General features: G+C 37.4%; 1 protein-coding gene, 1 long non-coding RNA gene and 1 pseudogene across 4 annotated transcripts; 1 reads left to right on the top strand and 2 right to left on the bottom strand.

Annotated features, from left to right (window-relative positions):
• The first annotated feature begins 5,976 nt into the window (after nt 1–5,976).
• Nucleotides 5,977–7,820, top strand: LOC106298482. Of its 3 annotated transcripts, none has more exons than XR_001261484.1 (3): nt 5,977–6,123; nt 6,607–6,818; nt 7,558–7,820. It is a non-coding gene; the product is annotated as an uncharacterized LOC106298482 (long non-coding RNA). The 3 variants fall into 3 exon arrangements; XR_001261485.1 differs by having other exon boundaries at nt 6,545–6,818; XR_001261483.1 differs by lacking the exon at nt 6,607–6,818.
• Nucleotides 7,821–9,748: 1,928 nt separating this feature from the next.
• On the bottom strand, nt 9,749–10,830 carry LOC106297536 (annotated as a pseudogene).
• Nucleotides 10,831–19,990: 9,160 nt separating this feature from the next.
• LOC106297535 (E3 ubiquitin ligase BIG BROTHER-related-like) lies at nt 19,991–20,479 on the bottom strand. The gene has a single exon (XM_013733756.1). It carries the CDS (start codon nt 20,477–20,479, stop codon nt 19,991–19,993), a length of 489 nt encoding a protein of 162 aa, XP_013589210.1.
• Nucleotides 20,480–21,171: the final 692 nt, after the last annotated feature.

The raw sequence follows: 21,171 nt of genomic DNA, 5'->3' as shown, positions 1-21,171 counted from the left end.
GGCTCAGCCGACGAAGAATCTCAAATGTGAAGTGCGTAACCCTAAATGATGCTTTCCGAGCCGATTTGTGGGAAAGCCCACAAAAGAACTGAAGAGAGATCACAAACTAAAGCCCACACGTTTGAAACAAAAAACTAAAAGTGAGGCCCACAAAGATGACACGTGGACAGCTTAGGGGGAGAGAAACTGAACTATTATATTATAGATTTTAAACATAATAGCATCTCTCTTATAAATTACTTTAATAAATTATGTCAATATAAAATACTTTTTGGATGTTATGGTATTACGTTTTATGATTTTTTTATTAAATTAAGATTTCAAAATATTATATTACCTTTGATTTTACAAAATAATTTTTTTTTTCATTTCAAAGAATTATATTTTAACATATACGATTTTATCTTTTGTAAAATATGGAACATTATTATTTTGATTCTAGAATATTTATTTCCAAAAATGTTTATTTGGTCATGAGAAATTTAGAAAATTACACAACTATTTTTGAGTTTGGAAGATTATATGACATTTGAAAAAGCCATTTACTAAACTAATTCATTATTTTATAAATATATTGGATTCTGGTAAGTTTTATATATATTTTCTCAACAGATTCTTTTATAATTAATATAAACATAACTATTATATTCATATTTAAAAAAATTCATTAATATTTTAATGAATTATTTAGATTTCAAAGTTTTGTATACTATTAGATTTTTTATATAATTATTTTAGATAATATAATGTTGTGAATTTTATAATAAATACAGGGAAATTTGCCAAATATGACTCAAAACTTGATTTTAAATGCAAAACTATATCCAAATCTTGAATCAAATGCAAAACTAACCTAAAAGCCTTATGAAATTACGGCCAGCCCCTTGTGACCAAACAAAAAACAGAACTCATTTTTACGAATATAGTTCCGGAAAATATTCTGAGTCTTCTGAGATATTGAAAGTCGTCTAGACAACGTCCATGGAAGTCTTCTAGTGTAGTTGATCTTAAAAATAATTTATAAATTAAAAGAAAAAATTTTGACAAGTGAAAAATTAAAATCATGTAATTATAAACAATTTTAAGTGATATAAATTAAGATATAATATCACTTAGAATTGGATTAAGTGGAGCTCTCTTAGTCCAATGGTTTGACTAAGGGTTCATTAATGCTTATACACCAGCAGGTCCAGGTTTCAATTTTCGGAGAAAGCGATTTATTAAACAATTATGCAGACTACGAAGAAAAGGCTTACAAGGGATCTTCAACATGGTGCAAGTAAACTCAGTCAGACGTGATCTTCATAGGACGGCTCAGGTGATGCAATTAGGCGTAGATCCTTATAAGGTAGGTAGTATTGTCGGTTGTCGGATCGTCTATGTAATCTTTCTCATAATTGTAATATCATAATAAATCAGTGTTAAAAAAATTAAGATATAATAAAACTGAATTGTTTTCAACATAGATGAGTGAAAATAGTGAGTTGTGATATTCCTTGGTTTAGAGTTTGACAACATATGTTGTAGTATTGTATGTATTCTTAGGGTTAGATTTTGGAAAACTTAAATGTTATTTTTGAAAAATTAAAATTTTACCTATACGTGTTTAGTTATGTGTATATTAAACATTTTTTTAGTATAATCTTATTCTAAAGTGTTTTTTTAACGTCTGATTAATTATGCTATTACAACGATGAGAAATATCACATAGACGATTTTACGACCGACAATTCTACTATCATACGAGAATGTACGTCTGACTGCATCATTCTGAGCCGTCCTATGAGATCTATGTTCGATGATACGTCCTTGCATCATGCTAAAGAAACCCTTTTTTCTCCATAATCGGCATAATTTGCGTTTTCTGGAGTTTGAATCCCAGACCTCCTGGTGTAGAAGCATTAATGAATACTTAGTCGAACCATTGGACCAAGGGGGTTTCCACTAGGTCTGGGCAATATATCCGAGAACCGAACAACCGATCGGTATCCGGTCCGATAAAAGCGGTTCGATTCGGTTTCGGATTTTATAAATAAACCGTACGGTTCATGTTTCTGAGTTATAATGGGTGTCGGGTCGGATCGGGTAAAAACCCGACAACCAATTGTTAATCACTTCATACCCGATACAAACTCAAACCTAACCCCTCTTTCTTTCAATTGCGAATCGAGAGAATATATACACCCAGATTCTCTTCGCAAATCTCAACCAAACTTTTTCAAAAATCTCAACTTGCCTATATTCAATCCGAAATCCTTTCCATTACCCGAAAATCAAATATCCTCAATGATTCTATTGTCGATTCGAACTTGGAACCTTTATTCCAGCTCCTATATATGTCTCTGCGAATCCTTAGACTTGACAAGCCATTCCACCTCTTTACACAGAAAGTAATCAATCCGAGGTCCTTACTAGTTACATTCTAAATATTCGATTCATCATTCATGTATCTTTATTTTTCAATTTTAGATTTTAGGTAGATAATATTATTGGTGATTCGGGTTTAAGTCTTGTGATTTAAGATTTGAATCTGAAAAGAATTTGTCATGAAACTTGAATTGTCTTTTAGTTCTTAAACTTGTTTGTGTAATGAGTTCATTCGTGTGATGTTAGTTCTTCAGTTGTTCTTATGTTTTCTTCTTCTTACAGTGTGTAATAGGTCTCGTGCTCTCTCATTTACGTCTGTTTTGGCTTTTGAAAACCATACTAAACTAAGTTTGTTTACAGTGTGTAATAAGTCACTTGCGATCACAATTAGCAGTTTAGTAAACTTAGTTCTTCTTGATTATATATGTTTTGAAAACAGAGTGATGTTAGTTCTTCTATTATTTTCATATATTGCGATGCTAGTTTTGATTGATTTCATTATTTTTTTTCTTGCAGATGGCATCCTCATCATTCAATAACCAGCAACCTGATGTCGAAATGCAAGGTGAGGACCAAGAGTTCCAAGAGACAAACGTAACGTCTCAGGCGAACAAGGCGAAGAAGATGGTTGTGCCAAGGTCTACCGTGTGGGAGCATTTCACCAGAACCAAGGAGAATCGAAACAAGTGTATTTGTCATCATTGCGAGAAGACCTTTTCATGTGCATCCAAGTCCGGAACTTCTAACCTGAAGCAGCATCTGCAAATTTGCAGAGAACAAAAAGCTTGGTTAACTAGTCAGAAGAAGAATCAACAACAGATTGGTAATGGAGGAAACCTGAAGGGATTCAAAGTGAGTGAAGCACTTTTCAAAGAAGCGCTTAACGAGCTGGTGGTCTTAGCAGAATTGCCACTTTCATTTATTGAAAGTACTGCTTTTAAACACTTCTGCGACAAGGTACATTGCCGCCTTTTTAATATTTTAATGTCTTATTTTGCTCTTGAATTGACAAGGTTCAAACTTACTTACTCTTTTGATGTCTTATTTTGCAAGGTTAACCTTCCAAAACCGCACTCAAGAAGGACTTTGACAAGGAACATTGTCGAGATGTTTGTGAAAAAGAAAGCAGCCCTGAAGAACTTGCTTATCTCAAGCAAACAAAGAGTTTCACTTACCACTGATATTTGGGTATCTCAAGTGACAGGTACATTGTTTTTTTAACTAAAAATTGTCGATACAAGCTTGAATCTTTTATTCAACTAATGACCTACACGGTTTGTATGTCTCGCAGGTGCAAGTTATATGGTTATCACTGCACATTTCATTGACGATCAGTGGCAGCTGAAGAAGTTAATCATCGGCTTCAAATATGTCATGGATCACAAAGGTCAGACAATCTCGAACGTTCTTTTAGAGTGTTTAGCTGACTGGGGAATTGAGAGGCTATTTTGCATAACGGTAGATAATGCAACCACCAATACTTCTGCCCTTAAGAGATTCCATGAGGTCTTTAGATCCATTGCCCCTGATGCTTTAGTCTTAGATGGGAATTTCTTACACATGAGGTGTGCGGCTCATATCATTAACTTGATTGCTAAGGAAGGTTTAAGTGATTTAAGTGAGAATGTGTTAGCTATCAGGAATGCTGTTCAGTATGTTAGGTCCTCAACCACTAGGTTAAACGCCTTTGATCAGAGAGTCACAACCGGTAAGATGACTCGTGGTAGCTTACCCCTAGATGTAAAGACTAGGTGGAATTCAACTTTCCTTATGCTATCTAGAGCATTACAGTTTAAGGCAGCATTTGATAGAATGGAAGCAGAAGATAGGCTGTACAATGACTACTTTCTAGAGGTAGATAATGGGGCTAAGCGGTGTGGACCACCTGCTTCTTGGGACTGGAAAGCTGTTGAAAAGCTTATTAGGTTCTTGGTCATATTTTACAATAGCACCTTGGTTGTGTCGGCCTCATCTAAGGTCAATGCATTCAAATGCTATGGTGAGATCGTGACAATTGAGAGAAACCTTACTGGTTTAGTTAGCAGCTTAGACCCTGAGTTGAAGTTGAAAGTATCAGAAATGTTGAAGAAGTTTTTAAAGTATTGGGGTGGTGTCAAGGGTGTCAACAAAATGTTGATCTTAGCAACCATCTTTGACCCTACACTGAAGATGCATTTCGCAAAGCTCTGTTTTGAGAAGTTGTATGGGAAAGATAGCTTGGAGGCTAAGGAGATGACAAAAACGGTGACTGATCTTCTCACATCCATGTTTAAGGAGTACAACCTGCGTTTCAAAGGAGCTTCTGGACAAGCAACGCAACCAACTGAAGCTTCAGCCGTCTCTGGTCCAGACTCTCAAGAACAAGCAGTGGAAAGAATGGAACTGGTGGTTGAGGATTTCGGCTATGAAAGTATGGATGCTGTGTACAAGGAACTTGTTGCTGAAAGAGGTGAAGATACTAGGGATGAGCTTGAAGTTTACTTGAAGGAAGCAGTTGAGATTCCAAAGCTCTTACTGGGAACCGAGTTTGACATACTGTCGTGGTGGAGAGTTCACAAAACGAAGTATCCGGTCCTTGCAGAAATGGCGAGAGATCTCATGGCTATGCAGATTTCATCAGTGGCATCAGAAAGTGCTTTCAGCACAAGTGGAAGGATATTAGAACCTCATAGAAGCTGCTTAACTCACTACATGATCGAGGTTATTATGTGTACTGAGCAATGGCTTCATGCTGACATCAAGCTGAAGGAAACCATCATCCCAAATGAGCAAATCCTAGCTGATGTGGAAGAGCTTGATAAGCTTGAGAAAGGTATGAATTCGTTTGCCTTTCTTATGTGTTCGTTTGACTTTGTATGAGGTCATTTAATTGATTTTTTTTTGCCTTTTTATCAGAGTTCGAAGCTCACAATCTTGACCTTGATGATTGAAGTCTGGTTTCTGAAGGTTGAAGGATGGAGTTTGAAGTTTGAAAGAGTTTATTTTTATTTCACTGATTCTTGTTGCTTTTTGTTTGGTTTTCAGTTGGATAATGGTGATCTTTGTTTTGTTTTTCATTTCAATAATGGTGATCTTTGTATCACTTCTACTCTAATAAAGTTTTAAAGTTGCGTTCACTTTTGTGTCAAATGTGTTATGACTTATGAGTTTGATTGTGTTTCTTTATGTGTCTGACGTTTGCATGCAAGTTTTGTTTAAAATTCGAGGCTGAGTATGTGTTTGACTCAAGATGAAAACGAATGGGATGATTGTAATTGTTGACCATGCAGAGCAAGAGTACCAACTACTAAGTGTTTATCACTACGAAACAATTAAAATATAGTGTTTTCATAACCGAAACCCGATCAAGAACCAATATCCGAATGCATTACGGGTTTGTTGCAACTTTGTGGTGTTACAATACCCGAACCGAACCCGACTATAAACCGAACAGAGATCGACCCGAATTCTTTAAATATCCGAATGGTGCTGTTTTTTCTAAATCCGAAAACCCGTAACCCGATTGAACCCGAACCGACACCCGCTTGGTCCCCCGATTGCCCAGGCCTAGTTTCCACTATTCTAAAGTGATTAGTTACTTAATTTAGTTTAGAATTATATTTAGGATATTTTGACAAAGGTGAACCCACGGCGGAGCTTCTCTTCCTCTGAAGCGGAGACGGAGAAGACAGAGGAGGAGGTCGACGGTGAAGATATAGGAGCGACGGTGGTTTGTTCGTGCGACATTCACCAGCACCACCAAGTTAAATCTCCTGGGTACTTCTCTTCTTAAATCTTTATTAGGGTTTCGATTTGGGGAATTTTTAGGTTTGGGTTTTGATTTGTCTTGACTATCTGTATCTGTGTCGGGGGTTTTGATTTTGGTTGATTATTTGTTCTCTTGCTGTATCGAAAAAAAAACAAGTCAGAAAAAAAAAACCACTCTATCGACTCTCTGAAACCCTATCTCTCTCTCCCATCACCACAGTCCTCTCCGGGTGTTCATAAAGAATCTCTCCATCTCTCATTGTTCTGATTTAAGTATTCAATTTTCGTTCTAGGGTTTGTATATGTTCAATTTCTTTGTTCTAATTTGAAGTGTTTTTGGTTTGTTTTAGTAATCTTCATGTCATTGTCCTAGTTCACAGTGATAATGAAAGCTTCACAAGAAATCTTTTGAGTTAATCCATATTTGTAGTGTCAGGCATGTGTTGTGTTTTATTGATTTCGCTGGCCCTCTTTGTTGCGGGTTGCTCCCAGAATTCTGAAGACTAGAACCTGACTAGAACTCGATATACTAAAACTCGGTTTGCCTCAGCGTTCCATAGAAGCGTGGTATCACTCACCTCTTCCCCATTCTAGTTAAAAGACTTTTCCTTTCAATCTGAAAGCTGTTGTCGTCACTTTTGCTGCCTGGTTGCTAATGTCGTCACTTTTAATTGCATTCCGATCTATAAGCTTAAGGACCTGAGGTTAGTCTTTGTTCTAGTTTTTCTGTTGTCGCTTCCATTGTGAATGATAAGAGCTGATAGACTTTAGGTTTACATTGCTTAACGAGGCCACAATACTTGGTTAGATTTGGTTTTGGTGTTTATTTACGTTGGGATTTGATTATTTGGATTTGTCATTGTTATTTCATGCCATTATTTCTTATAAAATTAAGCTAACATCAAAATAAGGATCTTATCTTAATGACTAATGAGCCAAAACAGAATACTAATATAACACTAGTTTTGCTTGTTACTTGAATTTTCTTATACATACAAACGTTTTGTATGACTGAGCCAAACATGAACACCCACTTTGTAACAAATGATAGTAACTAATGCCTGTAACAAAATAGAATAATGCTTGTAACAAACGTGACTAATGCTTGTAGCTTGATGATTTTGACCAACTTGATAATGTATGACTAATGCTTGACTCTTCTTCTTGCAGGTGACACTGTCTATTTTTATTATTGTTTGCTGAATTATAACTGCTTATAACAAACGTAACCTATGTTTGTAACTTGATGGTTTTGACAAACTTGATGCCATCACTATCTCCAGATATGCTTTCTTTCTTAAATATACTTCTACGAAATATTCTTCTTCTCTAGCCTGTAACATCTAGGGACTATTAAGATGTAAACGTGTTTGCTGTCTAGGTTGCTAGTCATTTACTATGATTTTGATGAAATACTGAGTTATTTCTTGTTTTTCTTTGCAGGAAAATGTGAAGACAAAACTTTTCTCTAGGAATGTTTTCAAACCATGGGTATAAGACATGGCGGTCATGAGCAGAGAAGGCGCATCCCCTACGCTTTCCCTGTGAGATACAGGCCAAGGCCAAGAAGGAAATGAGAGATCAAGGTTTTGATTTAGTTCCCATGTTTTCTATAGTCTTTTTTATATTTGATTGATGAAAATGTATACATGTTTGTGGTACTAATATAAGTACATTTTGGTTTATAAATGAATATAAATTGAATATTTTTTATGTAAATCTTATTTGCAACAAAACATGTTTCTATGAACAGGTTCTAATGGCATTTCGTTGTCAAAAAAAAAAAAAAAAGAGACCTAAGATAGCTGGTGTAGATATAGCGGTTTCAACAACGCTAACAAAAGTATATAATAGTTGTTTCCTTATGCTAAAAAATGACATTTCTCTTGTAGTGTGTAATATAATGATGTAATATATGCGTTAACAATGTATTTCACACCTTTACAAATAAACCAACCTTCTTCTTATCTTTGGATCTACCATACGTAAAAATATAAGTTTGAAATTATAAACATTTTTTCTCTCATTAACTTACAACGTTTAGCTAAGGGAGAAGACATCTTAAAAAACTTAGTCAAATTCACAAAATATCAAATCTTACATAAGTTCAAACATATAATACTTTCACTAAAAGTATTTTGGGAAACAACTTAAGACTTTTTAAAGTTAAAAAACATATCTTAAAGTTACTTAACAAATTTACAAAAACTAACGTCTTTTCAATTAGCTAGAAACTTTACTAAGCATGAATGTTGGTAACCTCATAAATACCAATTAAGTTATAAATTTCATTCAGTAGTCTGAGTATTGACTAATATACATGAACTAACAAGAAAATATTAAAAAATCTTTATAGTTTTAGAGAGAATGAAAATTTATTAAACATTAATGCATATGACATCCACGGAAGTCGTCTGGTAGACTTCTAGGAAGTCGTCCATTTAGGTTAGTTTTGCAATTGATTTTTAACCTAGACGGCTTACATGGAAGCCGTCCATCTTTGTTTGTTAAAAAAAAAATCTTGAGACGACTTCCATGTAAGTCGCCTTTGGGTAAACGGGTTAGTTTTGCATTTGACCGGATTGTGTCAGAAATTTGACTTTTCCTGAATGACTTACACATAAGTCATCCAGTAAAAAAATTAAAAATCAATATTTTGTTATACCTCGACGACTTCCATATTTTGGGTGATCAAGCATTTTGGTGTGTCCGTTGAGGTATGGTGACCAAGCTGTGCATTGGTGTGACGTGCTCGTTGGTATCTGTGGTGTGCGTTTGGTGTTGACGTACTCGGTGACGTACTTGGTGAAGTACTCAGTGACGTACTTGGTGAAGTACTCGGTGACGTACTTGGTGAAGTACTCAGTGACGTACTTGGTGAAGTACTCGGTGACGTACTTGGTGAAGTACTCAGTGACGTACTTGGTGAAGTACTCGGTGACGTACTTGGTGAAGTACTCAGTGACGTACTTGGTGAAGTACTCGGTGACGTACTTGGTGAAGTACTCAGTGACGTACTTGGTGAAGTACTCGGTGACGTACTTGGTGAAGTACTCAGTGACGTACTTGGTGAAGTACTCGGTGACGTACTTGGTGAAGTACTCAGTGACGTACTTGGTGAAGTACTCGGTGACGTACTTGGTGAAGTACTCAGTGACGTACTTGGTGAAGTACTCGGTGACGTACTTGGTGAAGTACTCAGTGACGTACTTGGTGAAGTACTCGGTGACGTACTTGGTGAAGTACTCAGTGACGTACTTGGTGAAGTACTCGGTGACGTACTTGGTGAAGTACATGGTGATGTACCTTCCTAGAGGTGGAAGGTTGAAGCCTTGACTCAGGGGGAGTTTAGCAAAGATGGTTTCATTGAGGAGGTTTGGAAAGATTGCAGCTGTGTGAAGACAGTGAGCTCTGGTGCGGCCGGATGGGATCTATACCTGTGTGCTTGATTCCTAATCTTCATAGATATCTATCTAGAAAAGAGCGTGTCAGGAGGTTTGTGCCTGATGTATACGTTAGCAAATAATGATGTATTTGCATTCTTGTTCTAGTGATCAATGAAATCTGGACAGGGTCACGGGGATGTAGAAAACAAACCCCGTTAACAAACTCAATGTGTCATTTACTTTCTGCTCTATATTTCTGACTCATCCGCACTTACACATGACTGCATCAAACCAATGCTGAATCTTTTCTCTTTACCTTTGATCAAGAGTAGAACTGCAGCAGCACTAGTGTTGAGCGTGGGTTGTAAAAGAGGACCGATCACCATTTCTGCATTTATCCAAACCAACTGTAAATCGTTCTCTTTGGCAAATTTCCACGCTGCGTTTTCAGCTAGTGTCTTGGATAGTACATACCATAGCTTTTACAAAAAGAAAATCAGAGTGTTTCAGAAAGAAAGAAAAAAATGATAACTTCAAGATCACACAAACATAAGTTATTTTCTTTTACCTTGGCAGCTCTGCAATATTCAGGATCAGCGAACCAAGTTTCATCAACAATGGTTTCAGGTGTTCGAGGCATACCATTGAAAGCAACAGATGCTATAGATGAGGTTAGGACGACTCTCTTAACAGAGGGAGTCTTCAAGCAAGTGCTTGGAACATTGATTGTTCCTTTACCGCTGGATCAAGTAACTCAGCCTACATAAACAAAACCACAAAAGGATCATTTGATAATTCAGAGAATGTAAGATAGATAGAGAGAAAGACACACCTGAGGATCTTTGACATCGTGATAGAATGGTGATGCGGTGTGGAAAACTCCTTGGCAACCATCGATCACTGAATCGAAAGAGCCTTCTTCTAACAAGTTTGCTTTGAACAGTTGAAGCCTTTCCTTTGCACCTTCTAATGCAAGCAAATGCTATGTTTTCCTCGGATCATCTGTATCATTTAACCATATACACGTCCTCGTATATACATAACCACCCTATGAATCTTGAATCATCCGATAACTATTAGATCTAAAGATCTCTATATCATATTTCCCATTCCTTCAAAACTTCATTAAAAATGAATCTTCTATCTAAACCTAATTATTAGATATATTTGTATAGGCAATGAGATTGAATAGAGAGAAAAGATACAGACTTGGATTGCAAACAGAGGCTTTAACAGTATAGCCACAGAGAAGGAGAAGCTTAACGATCCATGAAGCAAAGTAACCTGAAGCTCCTGTCACACATACTGTCTTCTCTTCTTCGCTGGTCATTCTTCTTTCAGATCTTCTCAACCATCTCTCTTTTTCTGTGTGTTTGAAATGTTGAAAACAGAACAGAGGATTTTTCTGTTTTATTTATTTGTTCGGTTTTAAGCGCGCCATATTTGGGAAAGTCCGTTAGTTTTCGACGGGATTTAATCTCGTCCATCCGGAGCCAGCTATTCATTTCACAGTGGTCATTGCTAACAAACATATGTTATATGGGTCAATGTGTTAAATTAGTAACATTTTTCAGTTGTTTTCTTTTCAAAATACAAGTAAAACTTGTTTTTAATGAAAATCCACATGAGTCAAATGACCACCCTCATAAAGTACTAGCTCCACCACTGGACAGAACTATTGATATTCTAAGGAATATGTGAACAAAACACTATTTATACAGATTTAAAGGGTGTCAGCATAATGCGCTTCAGTACATGGAACCGGACCAGGATGGAGATCAGGCAGTCCAGATCAGTTCAACCAAGGTTCGCCCTTCAGACCGTACCGATCAGACCGACCGTGCCATGTACCGCATCGACCCACGCACGTCCGGAACAGAGCTAAGGATGGAATTACGTCCTGATGATGGACTGATCGACCCACATGCGCCATTTCCCGACCTTCTCGACATGCTAAGACTGATAGGCGAGCCAGACTTCACTTGGGACGTGAAGAATCCGAAGACGACCAAGCTTCTCACTTCTGGTCCGTTTGGTTCGTACCGTACATCCCGACGAACGTACCGACGACCTTGCCTCTGTATTCGACCCCATGATGGACTTCTCATTCGACCATTTCTGTAAGGCAAGGATTCTCAAGCTTTCAGAAGACTTAACCCGCGCCAGGATGCAACTCGTTCATGAAGGACACCCGGCCGGCTGTACGGATCATCCCGCGTGCGCCCTTCTCCTTACCGCCATGGACCAGATCAACCCGGATGAACCTGGACAGTAGCCGAATGGTTTCTTTGACCAGTCCGTCTCAAACTCAGAGTCTTTGACTCCTTTATTATTTTCTAGTCAATCTTTGTTTTCCCTAGGTGTGTTTTTCTGCATTTCTTTATGTCTCTCTTTGACCACAAGTACTATAAATATGTAGTCCCTTTCATGAAGTAACACAATCGATTTTGCTTCAACTTTTTGAGTTCATTCTCTTTGTTCTTTGCTTAGAATATTTCTTATTTCTTGGTGAGTCATATCCAAGTAAACAACCTCTTATCTCGTTGGATTTGTGCGTCATATCAAGCAACGGATAAAGTTTCTTCTTTTGTTGGACTTACACGTCATATCAAGCAACAATCAAAGTTCGGTAGTATCAAGAGACTCTCCGCCCCTCTTGTGTCACCTTTCAATCCATCAGTTCTCATTCAAACCGTCTGAGTTCATATCCAAGTCCGGCTGAGTGATCATGTCCAAAATAGGATGTATCAAAATGGTATCAGAGCCACTCAACCGGTACTATCTTTTCATCTTCCATTTTCTATCTTTCTATCACAAATCCGGGCCATCTCTTTACCAGCCATATTAAAAAAAGATCTATATATATAAAAAAAAAAAAAAAAAAAAAAGATTTGATTTTGGCTTGGTGGTGGAAGAGAAATCTTGCTGGCTGAGGAGAAATCCAGCATTAGCGTGGTTAATACGGATTTCAAAACCAATTCTTTTATCTTTCTATGTTGTGTTCATCCCTTGTTTACTTGGAGATTTCCATTGGGTTACTTGATTTTCTCTCTTAGAACCTTGAGAAGAGACTCTTGAGTGACTACTAAAATCCGAGAGAAACACTTGAGTGGGCGAGGCGAGATTAAACACCTGAGACAGTGAGGAATTTTTTTTGTCTACTAACCTTTTGTATTTAGCATTTTCAGGAAACCATGAGTAGTGAAGAAGAAAGAAACCAACCCGGAAATTATGTTGTTGGCTTGTCTAACTTGCAAATGAGAGCTTTGAATGATTCTATGACTAACCTTACGAATACAGGTTTTGAACAGATCCATCAGAGGCTTGACGAGATTCAGGGAAGCCAACAGACGCGTCCTCGAACCGGAACAAGGAGAGATCATCCAAGGAGACCCAACCGGTCTGACGATGAGATCCAAGAGGAGGAGGACGATGACAGATCTATCAACCGACCTAGGAGAGGTCAAAGAAACCGTGATCAAGGTGATGTTAATCATTTTGCTAGAAATGAACGAGCTGATGATAGCTTAGGAGGTTTGAAACTAAAAATTCCAACTAATGAGGAGACGGTGTGTACCCGCCCACTATCACCGAGATCTACACCAGAAACTCAGACGTTTGCTTCAAGGAACCAAATCAGTGGAGGACTATTACCAGGAGATGGAGATCTTGATGATCACAGCGGATGTTGATGAGCCCTTGACACGACCATGGCCAGATTTCTTTCAGGTCTCAACCGGGACATTCAAGATCGAATGGAGCTTCAAGAGTATGGAAGTGTGGAGCAGATGTTACACAAGGCCATTCTGATCGAGCAGCAAGTCAAAAGAAAGAGCTACTCTAAACCAACCTATGCACCAAAACCAAATTACCCGGATAAAAGTAAGTCTCCAACCACAACAAATAATGCTTTTAAGACTAATGTCCCTGCTCATGTTGATAAAGGAAAGGCATTAGAAACCAACAACCGGGCAAGAGACATTCGGTGCTTTAGATGTCAGGGTCTTGGCCACTATGCCAGCAAGTGTCCAAACCAGAAAGTAATGATCCTCTTGGAGAATGGAGAAGTTGAGTCCAAGGAAGATAAGGAAGATACAGAGGACAAGGAAGATGTTTCTCCTATCTTTGATGAGCAGGATGATTCTTTCAATTATCCACATCAAGGATCACTCCTTTTCGCCAAGAGACTCATGGACGAGGACTTTGGTCCAATCTTTGACGAAGAAGACGAACACTTGGACACTGATCTAGGTCCGATCTTTGATGAAACACTTTATCCGATCTTTGATGAAGAGGACGACGCCTCGAATACCCAGATCATGGTCCACTTCTTGTCACTAGGAGAACATTGAGTGTTCAACCCAAAACCCACGAACGAGACAGTGGGAGAATCTTTTTCACTCTAGATGTTTGATTTCTGACAAAGTTTGTTCTTTATTATTGATGGTGGCAGTTTTACTAACGTTGCTAGTGACACTCTTGTTAGGAAACCTGGGCTTGAGACCATACCACTTTCTCGACCTTTCAGGTTGGAAGAGTAGTACGTGAAGGAGCAAGTAACAGTTCGTCTTACCATTGGTCGATATGAGGACGAGGTCCTTTGCAATGTCCTTCCCATGGACGCATGCCATATCCTTTTGGGTCGACCATGGCAGTTCGATAAGAAAGCAGTGCATGATGGTTACACCAACCGACATTCCTTTGATCATAAGGGAAAGAAGATCACACTGGTCCATTTGACTCCGTTGGAGGTTCACCAAAGAGTCAAACCAAAGAGCCAAAGCAGGACAAACCTGAGGCATCTCACAGAAATTCCAACTTCTTTATCAAGGAAAGTCAGGTAAGGAAATCCTTGTATTAACAACCATTTCTTTTACTTGTGTATAAAGAAACTCTAATGGCTTCTTCTAACTTTGCACCAGAGCTTCCGAGTGATTTGATAGATGTCTTGCATGAAATTTTCTGATGTGTTTCCAGATGACAATCCTAAGGGATTTCCACCAGTAAGAGCCATTGAACACCATATCGACTTTGTCCCGGGTGCGTCTCTTCCGAACTGTCCAGCTTACCAAACCAACCCGGTGGAAACAAAGGAACTTCAAAGACAGATTGGAGAGCTTCTTGAGAAAGGCTACATCAGGGAGAGCCTTAGCCCTTGCGCCGTATCCGTTCTCCTTGTGCCCAAAAAGGATGGATCTTGGCGCATGTGTGTCGACTGCCGTACCATATAATCCCTAGGCTTGATGACATGCTTGATGATTTGCATGGTTCCTCTGTTTTCTCTAAGATAGATTTGAAAAGTGGCTATCACCAAATTCACATGAAAGAAAGTGATGAGTGGAAAACTGCATTTAAGACTAAGCTAGGATTATATGAGTGGCTTGTCATTCCATTTGGTCTTACTAATGCACCTAGCACATTCATGTGTTTGATGAATCATCTCTTGCGGTCCTTTATTGGTCATTCTGTTGTTGTCTACTTTGATGACATTCTCATTTACAGAAAGAGTCTTGATGATCACAAATTGCATTTGAAATCTGTTCTTGAAGTTCTTAGGAAAGAAAGGCTTTTTGCAAATCTTAGGAAAGTGGACGAGGAGAAGATCAAAGCCATCCGAGATTGGCCTAGTCCAACGACTGTTGTAGAAGTAAGGAGCTTTCATGGTCTTGCTGGGTTCTACCGAAGGTTTGTTTAGAACTTCAGTACTATATCAGCTCCCCTCACGGAAGTAATCAAGAAGAACGGTAGATTCAAGTGGGAACAAGCTCAAGAAGAGGCATTTCAGATTCTTAAAGGGAAGTTAACTCAAGCTCATTTACTTGTTCTTCCTGGTTTCTCTAAGACTTTTGAGATCAAATGTGATGCCTCGGGTGTTGGTATTGGTGCTGTTTTGATGCAGGAAAAGAAGCCCATTGCTTACTTGATAATAGGGTTTTTGCCTATTGCAAATGTTGTAGTATAGTGGGGTGAATGTCGAACCAGTCCTAGTGATGTGAATCAGTGAGAATACAAGTCATTTCTTAAGCTAAGCAGATTCAATAGTGGTGAGTGTGTGACAAGTAACAATAGCAAACAGAGCAATACAACAAGGTTTTAATCAATTTAGACAAGTGAATCCATGGGTATTGGGAATTGACTTCAAGTAACTAAGATCCAATCTAGGTGACAAGCTTTCAATCAAAGTAATCTCTTAAGTCTAAACACAATTTTAGACAAGTCCTATGTCTAGGTAAATGTCCATTTGCTTAGAAATCATTAAACATCAAATGTCTTTGGCTTAATTCAATCAAGCAATCTTTAAGTTCAAGTTTAATAACTATCTAGCAATTTTAACATCAAGTGTCCTTGGCTAATCTCACTAGAGCTTAGTTGAGTTGATTCAAACACTTCATCTAATCATGTCTGATGAGAAGTGTTTAGAAATCAGGTTTAGAGTGATCAAGACGGCGCCAATTTGATAATAGGTTTTTCTGCCTATTGCAAATGTTGTAGTATAGTGGGGTGAATGTCGAACCAGTCCTAGTGATGTGAATCAGTGAGAATACAAGTCATTTCTTAAGCTAAGCAGATTCAATAGTGGTGAGTGTGTGACAACTAACAATAGCAAACAGAGCAATACAACAAGGTTTTAATCAATTTAAACAAGTGAATCCATGGGCTAAGGGAATTGACTTCAAGTAACTAAGATCCAATCTAGGTGACAAGCTTTCAATCAAAGTAATCTCTTAAGTCTAAACACAATTTTAGACAAGTCCTATGTCTAGGTAAATGTCCATTTGCTTAGAAATCATTAAACATCAAATGTCTTTGGCTTAATTCAATCAAGCAATCTTTAAGTTCAAGTTTAATAACTATCTAGCAATTTTAACATCAAGTGTCCTTGGCTAATCTCACTAGAGCTTAGTTGAGTTGATTCAAACACTTCATCTAATCATGTCTGATGAGAAGTGTTTAGAAATCAGGTTTAGAGTGATCAAGACTAAACAAGCATTAAAAATACTCAACAAGCAAGTTCATACAAGGATCTAATACAATAACACCATAGATCTTCACTAAGTTACTCTAATCTCCCTTCAGTGAGAAGCTTGGAGGAGCCACACTCAACTACCCCACTTATGACCAGGAGCTGTATGCTTTGGTGAGGGCTCTTCAAACGTGGCAGCATTACCTCTGGCCGAAGGAGTTTGTGATTCACACGGCTCACCAGTATTTGAAACACCTTAAGGACCAGCAGAAGTTGAACAAGAGACATGCACGTTGGGTCGAGTTCATTAAGACATTTCCTTATGTGATCAAGTACAAACAAGGTAAGGAAAACGTGGTGGCTGATGCCTTGTCTCGAAGGTATGTTCTTCTTTCAGCTCTTGAAACTAAGTTGCTCGGTTTTGAATTTATCAAGGATTTATGTGCAACTGATCCGGATTTTAAAGAAATTTTCAGAAAATGTTCCAAGACGGCCTATGGGAAATATTATCAAATGTCTGGATTTTATTCTTTGATAACCGTTTGTGTGTTCCTCAATGTTCTTTGAGGGAGTTGTTTGTCATGGAAGCACATGGAGGAGGCCTTATGGGACATTTCAGAATCAAGAAGACGCACAAGGTGATTCATGAGCACTTCTACTGGCGATAAAAGATGTGGAACAGATCTGTGGCCGATGTGTGGTTTGTAAGAAAGCCAAGACCAAGGCCCTAAACCAAGGTTTGTATTCGGCCCTACCCATTCCATCCCTTCCTTGGGTTGATATTTCTATGGATTTCGTGCTTGGATTGCCTAGGTCTAAATCTGGTCGAGATTCTATCTTTGTGGTGGTTGATAGATTCTCTAAGATGGCTTATTTCATACCTTGTCATAAAACTGATGATGCCGTACAAGTTGCTGATTTATTCTATAGAGATGTTGTTAGGTTGCACGGAATACCTAAAACAGTTGTTTCTGATCGTGATGCAAAGTTCCTTAGTTATTTTTGGAAGACTTTGTGGTCTAAGCTTGGAACTAGATTGATGTTTTCCACCACTTGTCACCCACAGACCGATGGTCAAACTGAGGTCGTGAACCGAACCTTATTCTCATTGCTTAGGTCCTTGGTTAAGAAAAACCTTAGGCTTTGGGAAGAATGTTTGCCTCATGTAGAATTTGCTTATAACCATTCCATGCATTCTTCTACTAAGTTTTCTCCATTTGAGGTTGTTTATGTTTCAATCCTTTGTATCCACTTGATCTTTTGCATTTTTCTTTGAGTGAAAGAGTTATTACAGATGGCAAAAGAAATGCGGACACTATTCAGAAATTGCATGAAAAGGTTCGTGCCAACATTGAAGCCAAAAAAAAGGTCTACACAAGGAAAGCCAACAAGAAAAGGAACAATGTCATTTTTTGAGGAAGGTGACCTTGTTTGGGTTCATCTAAGGAAGGAACGGTTTCCGGAAGAGAGAAAGTCCAAACTCATGCCTCGGGTCGATGGTCCATTTCCGATCCTTAAGAAAATCAGTGATAATGCTTATCAGCTTGATTTGCAAGATAAGTATGAAATTTCTTCAAACTTTAATGTTTCTGATTTATCTCCTTTTCTTGCAGATGATCTAGATTTGTGGACAAATCCTTTTGAAGAAGATGGGAATGATGCGCCTCAGTACATGGAACCGGACCAGGATGGAGACCAGGCAGTCCAGATCTGTTCAACCGAGGTTTGCCCTTCAGACCGTACCGATCAGACCGACCGTGCTGTGTACCGCATTGACCCACGCACGTCTGGAACAGCGCTAAGGATGGAACTTCGTCCTGATGATGGAACTGATCGACCCACATGCGTCCTTTCCCGACCTTCTCAACATGCTAAGACTGATAGTCGAGCCCAACTTCACTTGGGACGTGAAGAATCCGAAGACGACCAAAGCTTCTCACTTCTGGCCCGTTTGGTTCGTACCATACATCCTGACGAACATACCGACGACCTTGCCTCCGTATTCGACCCCATGATGGACTTCTCATTCGACCATTTCTCTAAGGAAAAGATTCTCAAGCTTTTGGAAGACTTAACCCGCGCCAGGACGCAACTCGTTCATGAAGAACACCCGGCCGGCTGTACGGATCGTCCCGCGTGCGTCCTTCTCCTTACCGCCATGGGACAAAGCCATATCTCCAGGATACCAACATAACTCCAGTCCCTCGGCCAGAAACGCTTGCTCTCTGAGACCACAAATATGTATTTTTCAATATTTCTGCTTTAATCATATTCTTTTTAAATAATTTTAAGTTAAAAGTTATTCAACATAGCTGATATTTGTATACAAACTTCAAATCTTATAATCTTTTAAATACAAAGCTTCAAAACACGCTTTAGATAATTATATTCTATTGACTGTCTTTATTTAGATTGTTCTACAATTGAAGTGAGAGAACGGAGAGAAGAATGAGAGAAGCTCAATTAGAAGTGACAAAAAAAAATTGTTCTAAAATATTTGTGAATCTTTTACGGTAAAGTATTTGATCTTAATAGATGATGGTAATAAAATATAAACATTTTGATATATTAAATTTATGAACATCATTTATAATCAAGATAAAATAAAAATTATATAAACATCATGACATTCACTTGTTCTTAACTACTCAATCAATTCATTAAAGAAAGGTAGATCACATGTGCTAAGTTTCATGTAAATTATATATCGATATAAAGAATGAAATATCAATAGTAATTATCTTAAAAAGAAAAATACAATTGATGAGATCAAAGATACGTGACATGGAGACTGTGTTGGACCGTTCATATTTCTCAACTTGTTAAATCTTGTGTAAATTATAGTCTTTTGTAAAGAAAACATAATTCTTAATATTAAAAAAAAATTGCTCATAAAACATATTTTCACATAATTAAGCCCTTTAGATTACAAAATTATAATATTGAGTATTTAACTTACTTTTAATAGCTGATAGCTTTTAGATATATAATTGTATTTTCGGTACCTATTTGAATTACTGATTTGATTTAGACATCAATTGTTTTTTTCTAAAAAGAATATGTTTAAATATACTATTATTGTAACCCTCTTAGTCTAATGATTTAACTAAATGTTCATTAATATTTTTACAATAGGAAATCTAGGTTTTGAATCCTAGGAAAAAAAACTAATTATGCATATGAATGAAAAAAAACTTATATAATAGCTTTAAGATGGTGTAAACAGTAGTGTCAAACATGGATCTTATGAGACAGTTCAGAGTGGTACAATTAAACGTAAATTTTCATAAAATCATTAGAAGTATCAGCCGTAGTTTTTAATCTATTAAAACAAAAGTATATTTTATATTTACAGGTGAATGTCATTGGTATTAACTCTACACATTAACTAATACTAGGTCCTATCTCCGCGCGAGCGCAGAAAAGTGGGTTGATAGTCAATTTTTGATTATATGTTTTGATGTTTTTTTGGTTGGAATGGAAGAATATTTTTACCAAAATGTTTGAAAATTGGTGAATATCGAGTTTACGCAAGTATTGCCCTACAACATGGGCATGCTAAGGTTTTTCCAACCCAGTCCAAGATGCAGCGATGATGATAGGAATGTTTACAATTCAAAGAGTTGATATCTCCTTCTGTGCCAATCTCTTCGCAGCAAATTGGGCATATATCATCTTTCTCTCTAGGGGTGGGCTCCCTTCGATTTTCCCGAAGCTCGATGATATAGACGTCTAGGTCAATTCTGCGGAGAGCGTCTGGATTGTAATCAGATATCTTAACAATTATATCAAAATCTATATTTGTGGGATCATAGAGCGTCGGAGTAGTGCGTGCGGCAAAGTCAGACGTCTGCTCGATAATCTCCATCACCGAGGCAAAATATATTTCGTGGTATCCAAGCATGTACTCCATATCGCGTACTGTTTCGTGGATTAGGTGGCCACTGCTTGTTGTCTTCATGGCGACAGATATCACAATTTTTGTTTGCTGTGTACTTGGCCTCTTTATCTTCATGGTAATCACTCTTTTTGGAGATGTTAAAGTTGGTTCCGTTATGTGGCGTATATCCCAAATTACTTGACTCATGTTTAGATTTTGGTGGAGTTGTTTAGAGATATGGAGGAGTTGTATAATGGATACAGGATGCAAGGGGTTAAATAGGTGGCAAAGTTGTAAGTTTTCTAATACACCATATGTTACAACATTAATATATGTTGAATAGTAAAAAAGTTACGAACTAATAAACATAACTTGGTCTTAAGCATAATAAATTGATCATAGCTATAAAAGATGTTTCAGTTTGAATATTTGCATAAAAAATAATTTAAAACCATTAACGTAAACATAAACTATAATAACATAATCTATGTGATATAAAAGTAAAAAAAAATCCATATATAAAACAATAAAAAAAGAGATATAAATTATTCGAATTCTGTTGGTCAAATAAATGGGCTATTTCAATTGTGTGTTTGATTTAAAATATATAATTATTATTTTATGCTAGGAGTAATCAAGTTTAGAATGGATGTTCCAATTTTTTATACGTTTCACATAGATGGGAAACTATTTTTGGGTAGAAAAAATGCGAAAATATTTATGGTTGCACTTATTATATCCGAAGTAGAATACATTACTCGGTGAGATACGATATAGTTATAAATCTTGAAATATTATGGGTCGTTCATGGTGCGTTTATATTTTTT

This window comes from Brassica oleracea, chromosome C6 (assembly GCF_000695525.1).
Source record: "Brassica oleracea var. oleracea cultivar TO1000 chromosome C6, BOL, whole genome shotgun sequence".
NCBI lineage: Eukaryota > Viridiplantae > Streptophyta > Magnoliopsida > Brassicales > Brassicaceae > Brassica > Brassica oleracea.
The sequence above is the reverse complement of the archived record's forward strand: the minus strand, read 5'-3'. Positions and strand labels throughout refer to the sequence as shown.

Coding starts and splice junctions, on each gene's coding strand:
- LOC106297535 (XM_013733756.1), bottom strand. CDS start 20,479: ATGAAGATAAAGAGGCCAAGTACACAGCAAACAAAAATTGTGATATCT.